The 21,259-nt window shown below is 43.6% G+C and overlaps 1 protein-coding gene and 1 long non-coding RNA gene across 2 annotated transcripts; one reads left to right on the top strand and one right to left on the bottom strand.

Annotated features, from left to right (window-relative positions):
• Positions 1-5,069: 5,069 nt before the first annotated feature.
• ZGRF1 (zinc finger GRF-type containing 1) lies at positions 5,070-20,509 on the bottom strand. Its single transcript, XM_031504667.2, has 28 exons — positions 20,410-20,509; positions 20,212-20,292; positions 20,051-20,107; positions 19,423-19,608; positions 17,008-19,066; positions 16,624-16,706; positions 16,057-16,155; positions 15,558-15,731; positions 15,194-15,299; positions 15,023-15,111; positions 14,677-14,821; positions 13,220-13,902; positions 12,038-12,176; positions 11,466-11,650; positions 11,162-11,349; positions 10,501-10,640; positions 10,279-10,425; positions 9,631-9,745; positions 9,271-9,527; positions 8,651-8,810; positions 7,962-8,039; positions 7,671-7,818; positions 7,266-7,393; positions 6,882-7,005; positions 6,426-6,602; positions 6,181-6,315; positions 5,819-6,080; positions 5,070-5,375 (listed from the first exon to the last, which is right to left on the bottom strand). The coding sequence occupies exons 1-28, from the start codon at positions 20,428-20,430 to the stop codon at positions 5,263-5,265; spliced, it is 6,279 nt and encodes a 2,092-aa protein (XP_031360527.2). The 5' UTR covers positions 20,431-20,509; the 3' UTR covers positions 5,070-5,262.
• LOC116183591 (uncharacterized) lies at positions 5,405-11,225 on the top strand. The gene is made up of 3 exons (XR_004148225.1): positions 5,405-5,562; positions 8,569-10,543; positions 11,057-11,225. It is a non-coding gene; the product is annotated as an uncharacterized LOC116183591 (long non-coding RNA).
• Positions 20,510-21,259: the final 750 nt, after the last annotated feature.

The following is a 21,259-nucleotide window of genomic DNA, read 5'->3' as shown; positions in this document are numbered from 1 at the left end:
ATGACGGTTCGCCGGCTTGACGGAGCGGGCGGCAGCGGAGCGGAGCGGGGCGGGGGTCCTGAGGGGCGGGGGTGGGGGGGGCAAAGCGCGGGGGGGGGCGCGGCGGGGGCGCGGCGCTGGCACGCGCCCCGGGGGCGGCGGGCGGGCGGGCGGGCGGCGGCGGCGGGAGCGGCGCCCGGGGCCCGGTCAGGCTGCGTGTCTGGCACACGACCCTCCTTAACACCCCTTATATACCCCGCGGGGAACAATCAAACCTACCCCCGGGGTCCCCCTCGCCCTGCCCGCCCCGCCCGCGACTCTTGTCGGGGGCGCCGCCGCCGCCCCCGCCCCGGCGGGGCCCCATTGGCGCCTCGCGCTCGGCTGGAGCGTGCCGCTAATTTATTAATGAATGGGGACGGCGCGGGGGGGGCGCGAGGCGCAGCGCCGGCCAATCCCCGCGCCCCGCGCGCCACGCGCGCGCCCGGGGCCGGCTCCCTTTCAGCCGCTCTCCCTCACCGCCCCGGCAGGGAGGGATGGAGGGCGGCTCCCCTTCCAAGCCCTCTCATTCCCGGGAGGGTTTCGCCTTCTGGGGACACTTGGTGCTCTGGTAAAGGTGCGTAGTTCCTTCCGTACGTGGCTTGCTGGGGAGATGCTCCGGGCATGCGGTGAGCCCGATGTGGGGGAACGCCCTGCGCTCCGAGCAGCTTAGTGCCGTCAAATATAATTCAGAGGCTGGAGGAGATCTTATTAAAAAAAAACCCCTAAACGCCAACTTGCACTAGGAAAACCTTCATTCCCTTTACCCCTCTTCCCTTCCAGCCCTCCCTCAATGGCAGAGCCTAGTGCCATGCCCGTAGAGTCGGCAGGCTGGCGTTGCCCCACAGACCCCCTGGGGACACCTTCCACTATCCCAGGTTGCTCCAAGCCCTGTCCAGCCTGGCCTTGGAACCTTCCAGGGATGGAGCATCCACAGCTTCTCTGGGCAATCTGTGCCAGGGACTGCCCACCCTCCCAGGGAAGAATTTCTTCCCAATATCCCATCTAATCCTGCCCTCTGTCAGTGTGAAGCTGTCCCCTCTTGCCTGTCACTCCAACCCCTTGTCAAAGGAATGACAATGAGGACATACAAAACCGAAACCCCAGAACACTCTCTGCTCCGTATGGAAACACCGTCAGCAAGGCACTTTGGGGGAGTTGGGCTTTGAAACACAATTTTGTTTGCAACTGCTAGAAAAGCTCAACATTTATGAAAGAGCTGAAACCTCTGCAGAAGCCGTGCTCAGCACAGCAGGAACTCACACCAAAGAAGTCCTTCATTCTGGGTGTATTGGTCTTTGGGAGAGGCTGAGGCCAGGCGAGTGCCTCAGTATCTCCGTGAGTCTGTGAAACATTCTAACACTCCCTTGCCTCCTTGTGCAAAACGGGAGGCTCGCAGCTCCCCTCGCATCCGAGGAGAGGGATGCAAAAGGACCTTACTTCTTTTTCAGCACCTTAAGGGACAAAGCAGAGTACACTTGTGACAGGGCCAGCCCATCCTTCTGTCACCACCCTGCTTGCAGATATCTCTGTGCTTCCATTGCTGATGCAAAGCACCAGAGAGGTGAGGCACCCTTTGTGGTCCCTTTCTGGGGTTCAGTCCCATTCCTGCTGCCATGCAGCGTTTTTTCCCTTGGGGTTGAGCACGAGGTGACCAAGGACGGGTGAGTTACCAAATCCTCACTGCTCTCGATAGGCGCTTGTGTGGTCTGTGGGCAGAGCGAGGGCCGAGCTGCTCGGCCGAGAGCGGTGGGGAGAGGAGGTGGCGGGGGGGGGGAGAGGGAGTGGGATCAGGAGCAGGAATGCTGCTGCCACTGCCCACCGCCTGAACTGTCCTCCAAGGGTCAAACTGTTCAACTTCAGCCCCTTTGCCAGACTCAATCCTACTTTAGGGGAACAAAAGCCCAAAGTAGGCAACGATCAAGAAATGGGAGCACAATGATTTAAGCTTATCACACAGCCCAGAAATAAAGGACGCTGAGCTCGTGTGGGGGAGAGGGGGAGACCGTCAGAAGGGCTTTGTTTGCTGTAAGAAGATTGAACTCTGAGGTGACCCGATAGCCCTAAAAGTTTAGGGTCTGTGTTGCTGAGAGACCTTTGGGCACAGCCCATCCACACTTCGACCTCACAAGTTGAGAGCCGGCGTTAATGGTCAGCCTGCCTCAGGTGAACAGGGGCACGACATCCCGGGAAATGTGGGGACAAAGCTGTGGGGACAGGGTGGCCTGACCCCTCCCAGCTCTGCCTCCCTCATATCCTGCAGTGTCCTGAGGGTTTGGGGTCCCAGGGCTGCCCATACACACCAGGGTGCCCTGAATCCTTGTGGTGTGCAGACCTGGGCAGCACCTACAAACCCTGAGAGTGGGGTGTTTCTGCTCTTTAATGGGGTGTGAGAATATGTCCCCACACAGCAGAGAACTGGGCTGCTCTGCAGGGGGAAGCGATCAAAAGTGCTGGGGGGTGTATCCCCCACATCCTGATCCGGATCTTCCCCGAACACCCCGTGCAAGTGCCACAGCCAGGGACAAGATGAGGAGCAGCCCCCCAGCTCCCAAGCTGTATTAGCACATTTGGGGTTTGTTCTGGGATCAAGGCAAGGGGTCCCCCCATGAGCACTGTCCCGGCATCCTTCCCTGGCTCCCCCCAAGGCCGGCCCTCGTCGGGGGCCGATTGTTCCCGGCGGATTTGCATGGCAGGTGCAGGCCTGCGGAGCGATTTTGCAGTCCTGGCCCCCCGCCCCACCAAGAGGGTTTGCCTCGCCCCCCTTGTGAAAAAAGGCTGCCGGTGCCTTCCTTTCCCATGAAGAAGAGAAGAAGCTTGAGGATCGCGTGAACACGCTTCAGTTTTCTTATTCTTTTCTATAGATGTGGGGAAAAGAACAGCCGATTGTGTGAAAAACCCAGTGCCTGCAAAAAGGGACATTGGCCATCCAGGCGAAGGTGCGCGAGGGAGAGCACTAATCGCTGAACCAGGAGACAAATACGATTACCAGCTCCGAGCCTTGAGTCAGAAAGTCTCATAGACTTTAAGATGTTAATCCCCAACATAATCCTTCCTTTGGCGTGTAGGAATAGTGCAGCCACAAGAGTTGTTTTGTTATTTATATTGGCGTTTAATAAAACTCAGCCAGTGGTGAATGGGCTGCCCACTCTCCAATGGTAATTAATTCCCTATTTCAGTGACCCAATTGTGCTGGGATAGAGCAGTGGGACAGTCCCACTGCCCCAACCCGCCTTTGTGCAGCTACACGGCTCTCGTGCTTCAACAGCTATGGAAACTCATTCTTTTGATGTCATTCAATGAGTTTTCCTTGGGCATCTTCTAAACTTCAAGGACCCTTTTCTTTCTCGAACGCCTGAAAAGCAGGACTAGCTTGACCACCTCTGTAGAATTTAATGGTTTGGTGAAAGGGCCTTTTGGGGGGGCCAAGGGGGTTTGTGTAAGGAAAGAAATAAAATTTGGCAGGGGCATAGCCAAACTCGGGTGTGCCGAATTCACTCGGCTCCTAATTTATCCAGGTCTAAAAAGCCACTTTTTCTTACTCAAAACACTCAGAGGCTTCTCTTAGTCAAGGCATTTCTAGAAGGGATTTGCCAGTGAGCAATAACTATTTTATGGAGCTGAGTAAAGACACAAATGGTGCTTCAAGAAGGAATTTCCATCCAGAAAAGGGAAAACACCTGGATATTTTACCCAGAAGGGGAAGAATACCAGATACCTGTAACAGGTTATTGGTATAAAGCACATCTGCAGGTTTATAGTTTTTTTGTCTGTGTGGTGAGGTGGCTGAAAGCGAACACGTGAAGAACATGGAATTATCCTGCAGAGCTGCCCTGGTGTGGGCAGCCTCTTCTATGTCTTTATACACACTTCCAAAAAAAAAAAAACCCAAAAAAAAAACCCCTTCGCAAGTCACAAACAATTCAGGATTCAACTAAGAAAACACAGAGTGAACCATATGGCCGGGGTGGCTCGAGTTGGCTGCATTTTCCCTCAGACAAAGAAGGGATTGAGAGTTGAAGGAAAGGAGAAAAAAACCCAACTTTCCGGCTGATGAAGCTGTTGTCTGGAGGCAATGATCCCAAATCTCAAGGCTTTATTCCAGGCTCCGACTGAGACGTGATATGTCATATGATTAGCATCTTTCATATTTACAAGAGTAGTGCGGGCTGCCAGTCTTTAGAGAAAGGCGAGAGAAAGAAGGGGCATATGCTGAAATGGATTTAGCATTTGAAAGAGAGAAAAGAGAGCGGATAAATACACTTAAACGAGGATTTAGTTTTACTCCCGTTGAGTTCTAATGGCTTGTTGATTGAGATTTTAGGGAGCCGGGACAGAGGTGTCAGCAGTAATTTAAAAGCGCCATTCAGCCCTCCCCCGGCGGAAGGAGCCGGCGCTGCCCCTCAGGGCGGAGCGGTGCTGCGGCCGCGGCGGCGGGCGGGCGGGCGGCAGGGGCGCGTCACCGCCCCGGCGGCTCCCTCCGCCGCGCCCGCGGCGCCCCCTGGCGGCGGCCGAGCCCGCGGCAGGCTTGGGGCAGCCGGGGCCGGGAAAACCGGGAAGCAGACCGGGAATTCCCGGCGGGTCGGACACCCGTCAGAACGGATAGCACTGCAGCACTGCTCACAAGCACCGTCCAGCCGAGCCTTGAACACGTACAGGCATGGCGCATACCTGTGCCAGTGCCTCACTGGTACTCCCACGATGGAAGAATTTCTCCCTAATATCCCAGCTAAACCCATCCTCTGGCATCTGAAGACATTCCCCCTTGTCCTGTCACTCCATGCCCTTGTGACAAGTGTCTCTCCAGCGCTCTTGGAGCCCTCACAGACCCTGGATGGTGCTTAAGGTTTTCTCAAAAGCTGTGGAAGGGGCCTTTTAATTGTTACAGCCAAGCTCCTTCCTGCATGTGACCTTCCTGTAAATATGGAAGGTGACAGGATTGTTCTAAAATACCACGGTGTTTTAATCTGAAGAACAATGAAATACCACCAGTATCATTACCTACACTGTAAGCATAAAAGGATATCACTGCTCAAGCAGAAAAAGTCACTCTATTTACAGTTATCAACCAAATAAAGTCACTTTAATAATTTTTAGTCTTAGGACCACAAGGTCAAACAGAAGTATCAGTGCACTGAGGTCCAAACAAAAATACCCCACACATTAAATAAATACTAGATTACAAATTACCAGAGCTATTGCTATACACAAGCAGTTAATATTCTGTTCACAAAATCAATACATATTTTACTTGTCCTTTTTCTTACGCTGTTCTTCCTCCCAGTTCTCCAAGTAAGACTTGAGAATATCATTCAGCTGCTGCTCACACTGGCTTGCATGTTGAAAGCCATTTTCCCATCCTAAAAGCAGCAATAAACAGGATAATTACATCTCTCTCTACAGCACCCATCATGGAACCAGCCCCTGGCAATGTCAACATCTACTATTTCCCCAAGAGTATTGACTGGCTGTGATAGTTCTGCTTGGAAAATGGCTCTGTGGAGTTCTGTCACCAACAAGATGCTTTTTTGGATGTCGGCCAAGCAGGTAAAGTTCCATTACTAGATTCAAAAAACCCCTTTGAACATAAAAAGAGTTTGCAGGTAAAACTGCTAATGTGCAACTTGCACATTCTTGCAATATATTAGATTGGAGTTTATATGTAATGAATATAATATTAATATATACCATATATTTTATATGTTATTATACAGCATATAAACACTATACGGTGTATTATATATAGTCTAATTAAAGATAATGAGGTGCAAGGTTTCAAAAACCCCAGCAAAGAAACTCTTACCTCTGCAGTGGTGAATTACTCTTCCCCACAGCCTGTTCCTGCTCAGACAGGGCAGACTTCCCACAATCAGCAGGTGCCTCTTGGCCCTCGTTAGTGCCACGTTCATCCTCTTCTCCGAGTCTATAAACCCCAAGTGCCTTGTCCTGACACAGGACAGCACGATGATTTCCCTCTCAGCGCCTTGAAACGCATCCACCGTGGACACCTGGACAGGCTTGACTTCAAAAGCCTCGGAGTGAACCCCACTGAGCAAATTCTGGATCTGGGGGCAAAGAAATAGAGAAGGGGGATGAGTTGGGCTACTCAGCGTACATTTAAGAAAATGGCTTTATTGATTTTTGTTACTGATTTGTGATACAAACCTTATACATTTGTGATTTATAAAGGGTAATCACGCCAATATCAGCTCCTTCTATTCCACTTGCAATCAGAGACTGGATGAGCTTGACTATAAAATGAGCTTCTGCCATGTTATAAAAGCTGTTGTCTCTTTCAACCTGGGAAGAGGGAAAAAGATTCCCAAATTAGCTCTCACCAGCAACACAAAAAGGAATGGAGGAAAACCAACAATATTGACTTGTTATATAAGAAGTGTTGAGGAACTCACTTGCTCCATGCCATGAACACTGTAAAAGCAGAGTGTTGGGAGCCATTCCAATAAAGGAGCCCTGTCCTCCTCAGAAATGCCATCAATGAGGTTCCCATCGTAGAAGAGCTCGTTGGCGATGGCACTGAGGGCAGGGTGACAGCGGTACTGTGTCCGGAGAAGAATGGGGACATGTCCCTAAAGAATGAGGACAGAGAGATGAGGGCTGGGAAGAGCTCATGAAGAGGGAGCTCAGAACAACCTGGTCTAGTGGGAAGGTGTCCATGTCTGTGGTGGGGGGTTGGATTAGGTGACCTTGGAGGTCCCTTCCAACCCAAACCATTCTGTGATTTTATGGTCTTTTGCAATGCTGAAACCCTGATCCTCTCACACCTGAACCAGAATTCCCCTAGTGACTTCAGGGGACTAGCAATTCCACTCTCCACCTTTTCCAAACGTGTGTTCAGCAGCACCTACCATTAAGCAGAGCCGGTCAAAGAGAGTCTGCTCCAATCCCTGCCCATGAACACTCTCAGACCCTTGAATAGTTGGTGGCAGTTGCCTGGGGTCTCCAACAAGGACAAGCTTTTCACACTGAAACCTAAAAAAGAATGTGGAAAAAAACAGTGTTCTAAAAAGCATGTTAAAGTGTTCACAACCAAAGCTGTGTTTCTGTATCATTGCTTTCCATCAGCCTCCCTTCTCCACCCCAGTTTAATAATACCCTAGGACAGGCCTCAATTTAAAACCCCTCTTCTTGCTCACTAAGGCAAGGCCTCGGGGTTCATGTGCTCACAGAGGTGTGGAGTGTGGCACTGCTGGAGCTGGTGTCCCTGCTGAGGCCCCTCAGGAAGGCTGTACCTGGCGATGGGCAGGAGAGAAGCAGGTTCAGTCATCTGGCTGCACTCATCCAGCATCACCACAGGAAACCTGAGCGCATTCAGGCAAGGGAAGGGGCAGGCAGCACACGTCACTCCGACCACTTTCACCTTCCAGCAGCGAGGAGAAAACGGGCAGGCAAAAAGTTAAGGTCATTTCATTGTTCATCTCTGTGCAACACCTAACTATAGCAGGAGAATACACATAAATTTATTTTTAGAAACAGGACACTAAGCTATACCTGTGCAATCAAACCTAACATTCACTTTATATTTTAAAACCAGGAGCTTGGCAGGTGTGAGAGGGGATTCCCACTTCCCATTTGCTGGGCCCTGTGGATGAGACACAGCAAATCCATGCTTTCCCATCCCATCTCTTTGACTGTACCTGCTGCAGAATAGTTTTATTGGTCCCCAGTTTATGCTGCTCAATGCTCTTCCTGACATACAGTTTCTCAGCTGGAGTCAAATCTTCTTTCAGGAGAGCAAGCAGCTCTTTCAGCTGCTCATTTTCATTTCCTGAGCCTGCATGTAAACTTCAAAGATTTTGTAACATACATTACAGTAACTGAAAATAGCAGTGCTTGGGAAAATAACTATACTTTATAAATAACAGTAATTTACAACAATGTATTAACCTACCCCAAATTGCTTCAGATCCCTCAAAGAGGTTTCTTACCTATGGGGAAGAATTGCTTTCGTGATTTTCCTTATACTTCCCACTCTTATAAAATCCTCAAATCCAAGATCAAGCAGACTTGAAAAAAAAAAAGAGATTATAAACAATACAGAAATGGAAAAAAGAAATACTGAAAACTTAAAAAGTGGTTTCAGAAGACACAGCAGAACACTGAGGAATACAAACTTGTGTGATTAAAAAAATGCAGTACCTCAGTAATTCAACAAAATCAAAATAAATTTCCTCATCATGATTTGCCTCAAAAATGCTTAATGCCTTGATGATTACCCTCATAGTCTTCCATATGTATCTTTCCTTCCTTTTTCCTTCCAAACCATGCATTTATTTCATGCTAAATTTTCACAAATCTGATTCTCTCTGCTCCTCCTTCCCCTCCTGCTACATTCCAAAGATTCCTGAGCAGTACTACTTGGTCATGATGGATTTTAATAGTATATTTGATGAGAGCAGGGCCTAAAGTAGTTTTCTGCAAATGTTTTATGTAGCTTTCACTCTTTTAACTGTGCAAAAGGCCTGAAGTAAAATCAAAGCCTGTGGTGTGGCACTTTTTAGGAAAATAAATCAATCTTTTTGACGTGTTTTACAGAAAATACCAACACAATTACCACCACAACATAAGTGCATTATTGGTTTTGGAAGAAGAGTCCATAAATGCCTCAGCAACCCACCCCAGAAGTATCCTGTCCACAGCAACGTTGGTGGAAGAAGCAATGAGGAGTTTCCACGGAGTTGCCCTTGGACCCTCCATAGCTTCACTGCTTTCAAAGAGCTTCACGAGGAACAAGATCACCACAGACAGCAAGTAGCTCTTGCCAGCTCCAAAAACACCTGGTATTTTGGAAGAAAAAGCCCAAGTTATAAGTGAGACTTTCCTAGAAAGTCTGAATCAGTTGCTTTAACTTCAGTTATACTGTGTGACTCCTCTAAAAAAAATTGCATGGGCTTGCTTACACTTAGAAAAACAAAGCTAATACAAGATAAAAAGTGGTTTTAATATGAAAAGAAAAAAGCGGAAGACACTAAATAACTCCAACTTTGTGTATAGGTATTTCTAGGCAAAACCTCCTATGCTTCAGTGAAATCCTGTAAAAGGCAGAATGAAAATTTAATTCAAATTTAATTTCAATTTAAAGGGGCAAAAGCTCTATGCTGACAGAATGGATGTTTTAATGTCACAGACATTATCAGAGGGGTTGATTCTGCCATTTCATATTAATGGCATATCCCATTAACCAACATTTGTACAAAGACAGAATAGCAGCAAATGTCACAATTCTTGGCAGAGTACCACGTATGATTGTGATGGGGCAGCTCTGATGTTCCTCCCCTGGTTTGGGGTTTTCACAGCCCATCATCTGAGCTACGTGAATCAGTGATGCTGCTTGGTCTGGGTTCAGGGAGAACCTTTGGATCATCTCTTCAGCCACTCCCATTGCCACTTCAGAGCTCACAGGGCCAGACATCATTGAGCATTTCAGGCTCATGGCAGGTGGAGTAAATTTCCTTTTGTTGACTCTTTTTGTAGTATTTTCAGAATTAACATTCCTAAAGAAACAAAAAATAGCCAAAAGTTGTGATATGATAGAGTATCTCCTGGTTCTGATATTCCTGACTGGACTGACCACGGTATCACAGGACAGTAACTCACATTTTCAGGAGATATGGGATCAGTGGTAATGTGGATGGATTGAAGTGCTCTTCCATGTTCCTTAAGGATGCCAGCTCACCACTGGCATTACAAACCAGCAAGGCGTGAACACACACTAGAAGGGCCACAGAAAAAGAAAAGGAGAAAGAAATTAATAGAGTAGAAATTTCAAATCAGCTAAAGAAATGCAATATAAAATGGCAAAAGAGTAATTAACTGATTTTATCTTCTTCATTTACAAATCAAAACAACTGCAAAGCTTCAACTTAATTCAACAGCAAAACCAAGAAACTTTTGCGGAATCACAGACTTTGAGGTTTCTGCATTTTGTTTTTCAAGGACAGTAAAAATATATTCCTTTTCTTACACTCTGACAATCAACTTGCATTGTATACCATATTACATAATTTACTACTTTCTTCATATTATTCTCATTTCTTCCCCACCCATTTGGAATTTGCCAGTGACTTTGCAGGTTTAATTGCGTTAATTACCATATTCAAATTATATATTCCAACACACAAGGAAAAAAAGTACTGTGAACTAAATCATGTGCAAGGTCTGAGAAATTCCAAACTCATCCTTCATTGGTGGCTGGATTTTTCCTTAGCTGTTTCCCACAGTTCTGAATGCTGCTGTGAAACTCACTGCTGGATCTCCAGTTGGAGGGACTGTAGCCTTTCAGTGGTAGCAGTTCTATTTCATTGTTGGAGGATGGTCCAAAGAAAGCACTGCTTGCGATGAAAGTATCGATGGGATCAAAGTTCAGAGTCTTGGAAACAACCCAGATGTCATCTGCCAAAAAAAATAGAGTCCTCATAAGCTTCTCCCACTGCCGCCTTCTAAATCTGATGTGTAAGATGTGCTCACCTTTGCTGTAGAGAGAAGAATGCTCCTTTCTGCTTAGTTTCAGGTACAGTTTGGGTTTGGTGTCACCATCAAAGCTGGCAGGTGTATTCATAAATTTCTTGAACTTACTGTACCGCTGTGCTGGAATTTCAAAGGCTTTCCTGGGAAATAATAATTTAAAAAAAATGTAAACCATTGGCACATTTTGGATTCAGCACCAAAAATAAGAAACCTCCATAGACTGAACCAAGTGGGTGTACATCATCTGATATTAACAAATTTTAAATAGATTTATCTTGACTGCAAAATTCCCTCATATTCAGCCTCAGTTGTTTCCCGTACAGTTAAACAGCACAGAATAGCCTTGAGATAACTTCTGGCATTAAAATAAGAATCTTGAAGAGAATAAATCAAATTCTCCTACTGAAGATTAAATGAACAATAATTCAAATGCAACAGTTCTGACATTAAGCAATTGATCAAGTTGCTGGTCAGCAGTTTTGATTCTTGCTAAAAAGAAATACCATAGCTATAAATATTTTTCCTTCACTAATTTAGCTCTTGCATTTCTTTACAGAAACATTTACTCTTTAAATGTAGAGAAAATGTGTTAAATCCTGCTGAAAGCCTGAGCGACTGGAGTATTTATAAACCTTGAATTCACAATTCAATTTCAGGATACCTCACCAAAAGCTGGCATTCCTCATAGACAGCAATCTTTTGACTCCTGAGGTAAGTCCCAATACTTTTTGTGTCGTGCAGCACTGCACTGGGTCTGGATTTTGTCGGTGTGGGGTTCACATCTTCAATCCACTTAAAAAAGGAGCACTGCTCAGCTTTTGGGGCATCACAGGCATAGAACAAACGGCCCTGCAATGGAAAGGAAGGAAAAAGAAGTGCATGAGCTCTAAAACAAGCAAGAAAAAAAGAGAAAGCAATGGATGCTTTCACCCCAAAAGTGTAAAACCACAAGGAATAAAGAGCACCTTGTTTTGACCTTCTTTTTTAACCATCACCAGCTTAGCAGGGTGCATGTGATTGCAGAGTGGAGCACAGCTTCCCTGGCTCTGGCTTTGCCCATCTTTTACTGCAGTGTAAAATGATATATCCACTTTGGAGAGGGCATTGTGCAGTCTCTGTGCCAACTCAAACAGCATTATGTTCAATTGCTCTTGGTGGGGAAAGGAGAACAGAATCATTAGCACACCCTTGAAATGCTTACATAGCTACACAACATGAAAACAAATCTATTTCCATTGGAAGATTTCCATCCCAAATAAAAATCTTTAATCTGAGTGCTAAAAGAAACCATGTGACCTGAAAAATCCACTTATTCCAGGGAAAAAAAAAAAGGCTTTGGTATCTTAAGACTGGAAACAGCCCTGACTTGAACAGTTACACAGTTGAACAGAAGTGTACTGTCTTTTTGGTTTGTCTTTGCAATTTTGGGTATAGACTGAATATATTTCTTCAGTAGATATATAAAAAAATGAAATGCACCCTGTTGTTTTAATAGGCAATGTTTAAATTGACAGCATTTCACAGAGCAGAGATTTACCTGTCAGAGCAGCTTTAAAAACCTGCTTGTAGTGAATATGAGACTGAAACACAGCTGGGATGGAAATCTTTCTTTTAGGAAGATTGGCATGTTTCACTTTATCCACAGGAGGAAAAGACAACTCAGAAATTGTTATGTCCTAAAAAGACCCAGGAAAATCAACCATTAAAAACTGTAGGACTTTGAATGAGACTAATTTTGCAGATGTGTGAAAATACATTTCCCTAGAGCTTGGGCTGCCAGTTAGGATGCACCATGAGGTTAAACTCCTTGCCAAACAGCCTGCGTTTATAATAACATACTTCTAAAGGCTTTAGAGTAAATTATATAGTTCAAAATCATGTTTTCACCAGGCGTGGGGAAGGAGCACACAAACCCCATTTTAAACACCATTTTTGCACAGAAATAAATTAATTATAACTGTCTTGATAGGCTTTTTAAGACTTGTATACATGGATTTTACATATATATAATATGTATTTGTATGAAAATGCACACAATATGTTTATCAAAGTATGTATGATATATATTACTTATTTCCTCACCTCTGTTTCACACAAATACTGTACTGGACCGTTTTAAAGAACCAAAAAACTTAAAAAGAACCCCAATGAGTTAACATTTCCTTCAACTCTCAAAACCATTTGACAGTTTTAAAAACCTAGCTTGTGGTTGGTTTGGTGCTTCCCCCCAATTTACTCCATCGGCCTAGTGATCACAAACACCTGTGCTAAATTTTTAGATTTAGGCTTATTCAGGGCCATAACTTGCCTTTTACACAACTAGAACTGAAGCAATTTATAGTATTTTGAAGTCAAGAAACTGTGCCTTGAAGCAAAAATGCATGTTGATTAAAATTATGCTGATACCACAATTAAGAAAATTGGTGCATACAATTTCTTACCAATTACAGATGTCAAAACAGCCCAGCAGCTTTTCTTTCATCTTCCTGCCATCAACATTCAGATTAAAAATCTAAATCTAGCACTGTGTTTGCCAAGGAATTACCTTTACAAAGGATTAGTCATGGCACTTGAAAAAATACATTCTTGGTGTCACTAGTAGGTAGAAACATTTAATCCAATCACAGTGATAATATCTGCAGGAAATTAGATAAATGCAGCCCCTTTGGCCAGAGCAGTGAGTTAGTGGCAGTGTTTGCCTGAACAGTTACACACACACCTGGCAGTCTCCTGTTCCGGCGGGGCAGCTCAGGTGACTCAACACCTTTTGTGTGGCCGCAGCCAGAGGTGTCTGCCCTAAGTGCAAGGAAAGCACCTTCCCCTCTGAAACTGTATCTGCCTGGCTGCTCTTTGCAGCCTCGGAGCGTTCCCCAGGCGAGCTCCTGGCTGGCAGCAGCAGTGCAGAGCTGGGAGCACTTGCATTCACGGTGCTGCCCTCTCCTGTGTCACCCGGCAGCATTCCAAGGACACTCCGGGTACAGATGTCATCGTTCTCTTCCCCTTCAGCGCTGTTTTCAGGGATCAAATCACTCTGAGCACTGCTTTGATACTTCAGCCACTTGCTTTGTCTGGGTTGGGCAGTCACATTAGGGAGCGCTGGTGGCACAGATCCCCTTTGTCCATCTTCCGTGTTCTCCCCAAACACGGAGGTTTCATAATTCCTGTCCTGGGGGCTGGGAGCACTCCTAGGAAATGCCACTGACTCGCTCCACAAATTTCCCCCAGAAGAGCCCAAAGACTGTTGCACCTCCTGGCTCTCAGTGGGGTAAAAGGTGTCAGGAATCTCATGGGTGGTAGGAAGAGTGACAAAGGGAGTCCGAGTGACAAATGGAGTCTGTGTTTTCATCGTGGGCGTGAACGCTGGGAGGCTGCATTCCCGTGGACAGCTGGATTTCTCCCGGGCTGTGGGGCAAATACAACTTACAGACAACCTGGAGCACCTAGGGATGGCGCTTCAGATGTGCCAAAAGGAAGAAACTCTAAATTCTTCCTTTTACACCTTGTTTTCTAACTGGGAAGCTCTCTGGAATGTTCCTGTGCAGTATTATATTAAGTCATGGATTTTGTGTGATTCTTTTAATTTTTAAAAAAATTATTTGAAATTAAAATTTTAAAAATTTGTTTGAACTCTCCATATTCAGAACACATTATGAAGCCTCTCTGCTTGTATAAAAGACCATTATTTAAACATGGTTATATTTTGGAGGTCATTAATCTGATGTCACTGTCAGCTTCCAACTAGAAAACACCCAGTTTAACATTTGCTGCTCTTTTTCCAAAAGATAAACCACAAACCTATGAATTAATATTTAAAAAGGCAGATAAATAAGCTCTTACTACCAAAAAGCATCCTTTTAGCTAAATTAATTATCATTAGTAACAGTTACAGAGAGATGTCAAATGGGAGAGGGTCAGAGGACAGCTGAATATGGAAGAAAACTTAAAGCAGGTAAATAAAAACATAAGTATCGCTTAGAAGTTTAGCTTACAGCCTTTTTGCCCCCAAACTAGAAGCTGATTTTTCTTTATTTAAATCCCTCTACTCTGTTTCAGGAGAATTAACTAGTCTGTTTCAGGAGAATATAACTGGCAGAGCAACTGTCTATGATATCCCAATTCATTGTGCTTCGAGCACCCTCAGAGATGAGGTGCCAGTATAAATCCGTAAATTCTTACTCAACAAGAAATCTGGAAGTTCTGGTTCACTTGGTAAGATCCCACGTGTCAGGGGCTCCTGGATGTCTCCAACAGTCTCTTCACTTCCCCAAGGTGGAGAAATTGCAGAGTCTGGATCAAGTGGGGAAGTCAGCACTGATGAAATCTACAGGTGAAGAATTAACATGGCAGGTGAGTGACTGGAAAAAAACCCTACTTACAGCTCTTTCAGTGTTCTCTCTCTCATCATTCTAAACAATTTAAATGTCTCTCAGAGTTGAGATAAAACAGCTTCAAAAAGAAGAAATTGCCACAAACACACAGGAAATAAAGCCAAAAGTATCTGCAAGAGCCAGTCAATCCCCACCTTGCCAGGTTCCCAGGCAGCCCACTGTGCTTGTCTCAGGTCAGAGGGTGGATGTGACATTGTCTTCAGTGGCACATCCAATGCCAGTGCTAGGAAAAAACACATGAAGTGCTGAAGTCATGCAGAAATTTTGAGGCCTACCACTGCCCTTCTCCTTTTACTTTCACTTACAGGACTGATTTATTCCTGGCTCTTCAATTACATCAGGCTTCATTTGAAAATTCCCTTCTCTGATAACATCAACATCATCCTTATGAAGACTCCTGGAACTTGGCGACTTTATTTAAAACAAAAGCATAACTGAAAACTTGTTAGAAATTAAACTGTTGATCTTCTCTTTTTCAAGTGCAATTGATCAAAGGAGCAGAAGAAAACAAGTAACACATTTTGAAGTTCTATGACAAAGGTAAGTAAAAAGAATTGGTTTTGATATGATTGTAGCAGTTTTAAAATGAACTATTTCCTATCCTAAATTGACAGGACACTTTCTTGCACTAAGGTTACTATGGATAACTGAACACAAAAAACGTTTTACCTGTCTGAAGTCATAAGGGTCATAATTCCTTGAAAAGAGGGGTGAGAAAAAAGTCTCAGCTGCAAAATCCATGTTCTCTGGGAGCTGCTGCCATCCTAGCTGGGAGCATGGAGCTCTCAACATGACCTCACTAGCTGCTGATCCTTTCACTTGGTACCCTTGGAAGGTAACAGGCTGCACAATGCATTGGAATTATCACTACCAGCAAGTAAAAACTGCTCTGCAACTATCTACAGTCAATGCAGGTAGTTTTTACACATACAACAAAAATAACCTGTTGACTCTGCAGAAGAGAAACAAAGAAAATGTGACGTTTTTTTTCCTTGTAATTTGAATTTAAAACTCTCCTGGAAAACTTCCTGCAGTGAACTGTATGAAAAATTACGAGAACAGCTTAAAATTGGATTAGGACTTAGTGAAATATATTACAATCAGCAAACAATTTAACTGAAATTTAGAAAAAACTGTTAATTATACTTGAGTTTCACAGAAATGGTACCTTTGGTTGCCAGTCAGATGTCCCAGGGTCCCTTTGGGCTGCTGCTATTGGTACAGTATATGCCTCTGTCTTCTGGAATAAATTGTCCACACAGTTGGACTGCACAGGAAAGTATCAAAACCTAGTTAGTCTAACAATTTAATAAACATTTAAAGTGAAAATTTAGGCTAAGAAATGTCTTGTATTTATACAAATGAAAGCCTTTTCAGTTACAGCTTTTTTATTTGGGAGCCAGTACCATCCATGACAGGATAAGAAACTACATTTGCTTAAAAAAAAAAAAGGTGGCAGAAGATGGGGTAGGGAAGGAGAAGTACCACACATATTAATGGGATATTAAACATTACTAAACACTACACTTTTCATTAAGTTTCTTGTCATACATGAGGCCTCCTGAATATTGTCAGTATGGCATCCTCTATTTATTACCAGCTTCATAAACAATACCTCTAAGTGATTTGTATCTCAACCTCTATGGTTCCATAAACCAAGAATTTTATTCCAGGAGCCAGGTGGAAAATGAATTTATCTTGTACAGATAAATATATGTAGTCAAAAATGGGTTACCATAAGGCCAGGAGAATCAAAGTATGAACAGGAAGATGCCTGTAAACTTTCTGAGTAAGGCATTTCTGTAAACTCTTTTATAGCTACAAGAGATGGAAAAGCACAGTGAGTTACAGTCAATTGTCTGGGTTTTTTTTACATTAAAACATCTGAATATTTACAGGTCTTGCAAACCTTACCCATCCAACAAATTGCACGCTTAACTGAATGAGAGCAAACAAAGACAGACTTGGAGCTCACAATGTTGCTTTAAACAGTAAAAATTGCATGAGGGAGTCTACAGAACACATCACTCTAAAAGTATTTCTAAATGAGGAGAGAAATGAGAGAAATCAAACAGGTACAGACATACAGAATCCAGTTTGAAATAGAAGCTGACCTAACCTTCATCCTTTTCAAGGGGTTCAAGTGTCTCCTCAGTGTCTGTTTCACAGAACATGCTGGTATTTTCCTCCATCTTTTGTAAGCTCTCTAATGCTGTGCTATGCTGAGTCAAAGCTCTCAGAAGAGCAATATCATTCATCAAAGCAAGGAGTCCTGAGGAATTCTCAGCCACTGCTGTGCATTTCAGGCAATCCACCCCCATTGTTTCTCCTTGGCAAGCTTCAGGAGAAGCAGTTATGCTCTCTGCATTTTCCAACACAGTTCCTCCTACTGCTGTTTCCTCTGGAGATGAAAAACCTGTTCCTAAAGGATCTGATTTCTGTGACAAAGCCAGCAGAGGGCTGTCTGGCTTCATGTCATCACTCTTAGAAGCCCAGAAGTGCTCTGGGCCAATATCTGGGGATTCCATGCATCCAAGCTTTGTAACTCCTTCCTTGGTCTTTTTGTCCAAGGCAGAAATTATTCTGCTGGGAGAAACAGCTGAAAGACTTCCAGTGGCCTCAAACAGCCTGGTTTCAGGGTGACATTCATGAGCACTGGTGTGACCAGGCAAGAGATCAGAGTGATGGTTTTTTACCCAGCATGTGCCATTAATGGTGAGTGCTGCACAGCCATCCTGATCCTCCTCTTTGTTTGTGCCTTCAAAACTTGATTGACTCTCACTGATCTCTTTTATGTTATGTCCATCACCTACAAGTTCCACTTTGGTTCTGGTCTGGTTTGCAGCATCTTCTGCAGTTCTCCTGGCATCACTGTCACAAAGCTGGGGTGGTGTACTCCCCTCTCCATCAGATTTTGAACATTTCACTTCATTTTTGCTGTGTGTCTCTGCTTCACAGCAAGAATGAGGCTTCAAATGAGGGCTCAAGGCAGCACCTTGTGCTACATCTTCTCCCTGAAAGCTACCTGGGCTCCATGAAGGCATGTCTCCCTCAGAGAATTCTTTCCCTTCTCTCTCACACACCTCTTCATTGTCTATGTCATTAAAATCAAAAGTCTCCATTAGGTTAAAGTTAACCTCCATCAGTTCCCCATCAGGACTACATCCTGTGCCCTGCAAACTGAACTCCTCCTTCACAATTCCAGCTTCAGTCAATGTCACATCCCAAGAGAGCTCTGGGTCACTAGACACTCCCTCTGAATTTTGTCTTGGATGAAGCTCACTCTGCATCTTCACAGAGAAATCCTCCCTAAGACTGTCAGTCCCTGAATGCTCTCTGTATGCAAAAGGATTGTTTTCAAAGGTAGTTGGACTTGCTGAAGGTGAAATGTCACCTGAGGATGGGCCACACTGACTGTCACTCATTCTACTTACAGTGGACTCAGGTAGAAAGTAAGTATTTGTGTTGCAGTGATCTTGTAAATCTTGACTTAAATTATTTACCTTTTTGTCTTGTCTCTGTCCTGTGACTTCTTCACCACGAGATTGTTCAGCTGAATTTGGAAGTGTTTGAGCATTCCAGTCCTTTGTATAATTTACAGTTCCCTGCACAAAAGGCAGGTGCTGAGTATCTGGAACGAGTCCTTTGGCAGGTTCGCCTGAAAAACCAGGTAGGACAGGGCATTTTTTGTCACATAAACCTGCATTTTCTGCTGCCTGAAACCTGGAAAGGCAGCCTGTGACTCCAGATGTTTGCTCTCTGTGTCCTTGTGCTGGTTTAGACTTCAGAAGAGCAATTATCTGTGCTGTGCTCCTGATGTGGTGGGACACTGCCCCGGGACCTGTGTGCCCAGTGAGGAGAGGCGATTCCGGCTGCACAACCAACTGATGGGAGTTTTGCTTCTCTGTCCCCTCACAGCTGTCACTAAAGGGAGCTGAAAGCAGTGAGGACACAGACATTTGCTCTCTGCCACTGTCCCTACATCCCTCTTCCTGACTGCCTGCAGAGAGATTTGTTTCTGCATCCTTCTTGCGAATCGTAGAAAACAACGGAGAGCTGATATAAAACTTGGATGGAAAATTCCCTTGGCACTCCTTAGCTGAAGGCAACACTGTTGGTTTTCCTTCATCTTCCACAGCTGGTATTTTCTTCTCAACTTGGCGTGGTCCTTGGAACCCCTGGGAGAGAAATTTTCAATTAATCCACATTTTGTAATCACATGATGAAAACGGGGCACACTTCATGGACTACATTCTGATCAAATGGCCTGAAAATATATTCTGAACAAATTCACAGGTGCATAGAAACAACCTTGAGCCCTTGTGATTTTTACTCTAGGCAACACCAATCCTGCTAAACCAAATTTCCTAAATGTGGAAAAAACACAGTCTGGATTACAGGAAAAAAAAAAAAAAAAGAAGGCAGGAAGAAATGATGCATATATTTATATATTTACCATTCATGAAAATATGTTTTCCTTGTGTTTTACACTGCATGTAAACATGAGACATAAAAATTTAGAACAAAAACACACCGTAAACTTCCTTTTCAAGCCAACAGGGAGATGTCTTGGCGGTCGAAGACCAGGTTTTACACCATTTCTATCCACTGCTGGAATTTCTGCTTGCTTTGGCTGCCCTTCAGAAGGCTTTTCACTCCCTTTGACTGCTTCAACTGTGATTAAATATCGATCACTTTCGAAATCATCTCCAGGAGACACCTGGAAAAGAGAGAGAAGCAGTGTGTACATAACAGTACTGTATAAGAAACAATATCGTATAGCTTTATTAAAAAAAAAATACAGTATTTTAAGTACTTATATGTAAATAATTCAGGTACTTACACCTATTATACCACAGATGCCATATAATATTTTTATTTATACATATATTGTAAAAAGCATTAGCACTTAGATTCAATGATTATCTCATATATCACTGTAATACACTGTTTTACCACAGAAGAAGAAAAATTCCATGAAGCCTTCTGGACAAACAGTAAGATCTATTAATAAATAGTTCCCCTTCCATTATTTGCATTGTAGCAGAGTTTCATATCAACAAGAAGAAAAATGACTCTTTAGCTACCAAACGTGTTTGAAATGCTGCCTGAAAGACAAAGTACAATCAGATATAAAAATAACAACTCTGAACAAAAGATACCTGAGATCTTATAAAGATACTCTCTAGACATTGTCCTTTATCATCAAACAAGGTAGCCTGCAAAAAAAAAAAAAAAAAAATTTAAATAACCATTTATTTCACCAATCAGCTAGACTGCCACTGGCAGCAGTCGATGTAAAGTCTTAAATCTGAATGTTCACCTGATTTCTGCCAGTTCTAACCCTCAGAATTCCATCTTGCCATGTTTTTGATTTTTTCATCTTTTGGTGAGTGTATAACACCTGTTTTAAATATGTAAAATATTGAAAAAACAACAAGTAAGAAAATGTTCAAATAGTTCAGTAGCTACAGTCTCTAAACTTACACCTACTTAAAAGTGATTGGTAAAAATCACTCACCGTAAATTCTTGTGAGGCCATTGCTTTGGCAACACAGTCATCCAAAAGCTTATTTCACAAATATCCACATCTTCCCACAGCCTGAGAGACAGGGAAAGGGTCAGGATGCACAAGAGCTGTGAAGGAAAAGTGTGGACAAAAGATTACTTATTTTTTTCCCCCTCAAAAAAAAAAAAAAAAAAAAAAAAAAAAAAAAATTAGATGCAAAGTGGTATCAAATCAGTGTGGTAGAGCTGCTGCTGTGGGCATTTTAGAAAGAAACCTCAGAAACAATCTAACACACTGCTGGCAAAAAAAAAAAAATAAAAAAAATCTGTCTTTTTAATAGATGTCAAGCTATTTTCCAGCTTTTAGATGGATTAATTCATTTAAATGAATGGCTAGCAACCCTGAATACTCTTATTCAGAATTACTTGAATTAAAAAGCCAAAAGTTTACTTGCAGGGAAAAAAAAGCTGTTACCAGAATGATTTTGTCCCAGGTGTGGAGTTGGTCATGCATGTTTAGCTCATGCAAAAAATAACTGACTCCCCGTGAAGCCAAACCCCTTTGCATATTTGAAGTGAGACTGCAAAATACTTCAAAATAAATTTTTATATTTATTTTTAATCTATAAACATTTAAAATTAATAATTAAATATACTGCACGTGTATGAATAATTTTAATTTAATATATTTCACGTAAATGTATTATGTTTAATATTTATATATATATATCACGCTTTAGATTGGTGAGAAACAGCTTATATGACGGAAAGGGGAAAGATTCGCGCTGTTTCTTATAGCTGCCATCTGCTTGGGTGCTTCATAAGGTGAAGATCCTAGCACACGCTTTTGAGGACAGCGATAT

The sequence above is a fragment of the Lonchura striata genome, chromosome 4, assembly GCF_046129695.1.
Source record: "Lonchura striata isolate bLonStr1 chromosome 4, bLonStr1.mat, whole genome shotgun sequence".
Classification (NCBI taxonomy): domain Eukaryota; kingdom Metazoa; phylum Chordata; class Aves; order Passeriformes; family Estrildidae; genus Lonchura; species Lonchura striata.
This window is presented reverse-complemented; position numbering and strand designations above follow the sequence as displayed.

What these genes read in the sequence shown, in the direction of transcription:
- ZGRF1 (XM_031504667.2), bottom strand. Translation starts at nt 20,430, where the DNA reads ATGGCCTCACAAGAATTTACG. An exon ending in TGGCCTCACAAGAATTTACG is followed by an intron (nt 20,293 to 20,409) that starts GTGAGTGATTTT and finishes TATTTAAAACAG; the next exon opens with GTGTTATACACTCACCAAAA. An exon ending in ACTTCCAGATTTCTTGTTGA is followed by an intron (nt 13,903 to 14,676) that starts GTAAGAATTTAC and finishes TTTGCCCCACAG; the next exon opens with CCCGGGAGAAATCCAGCTGT.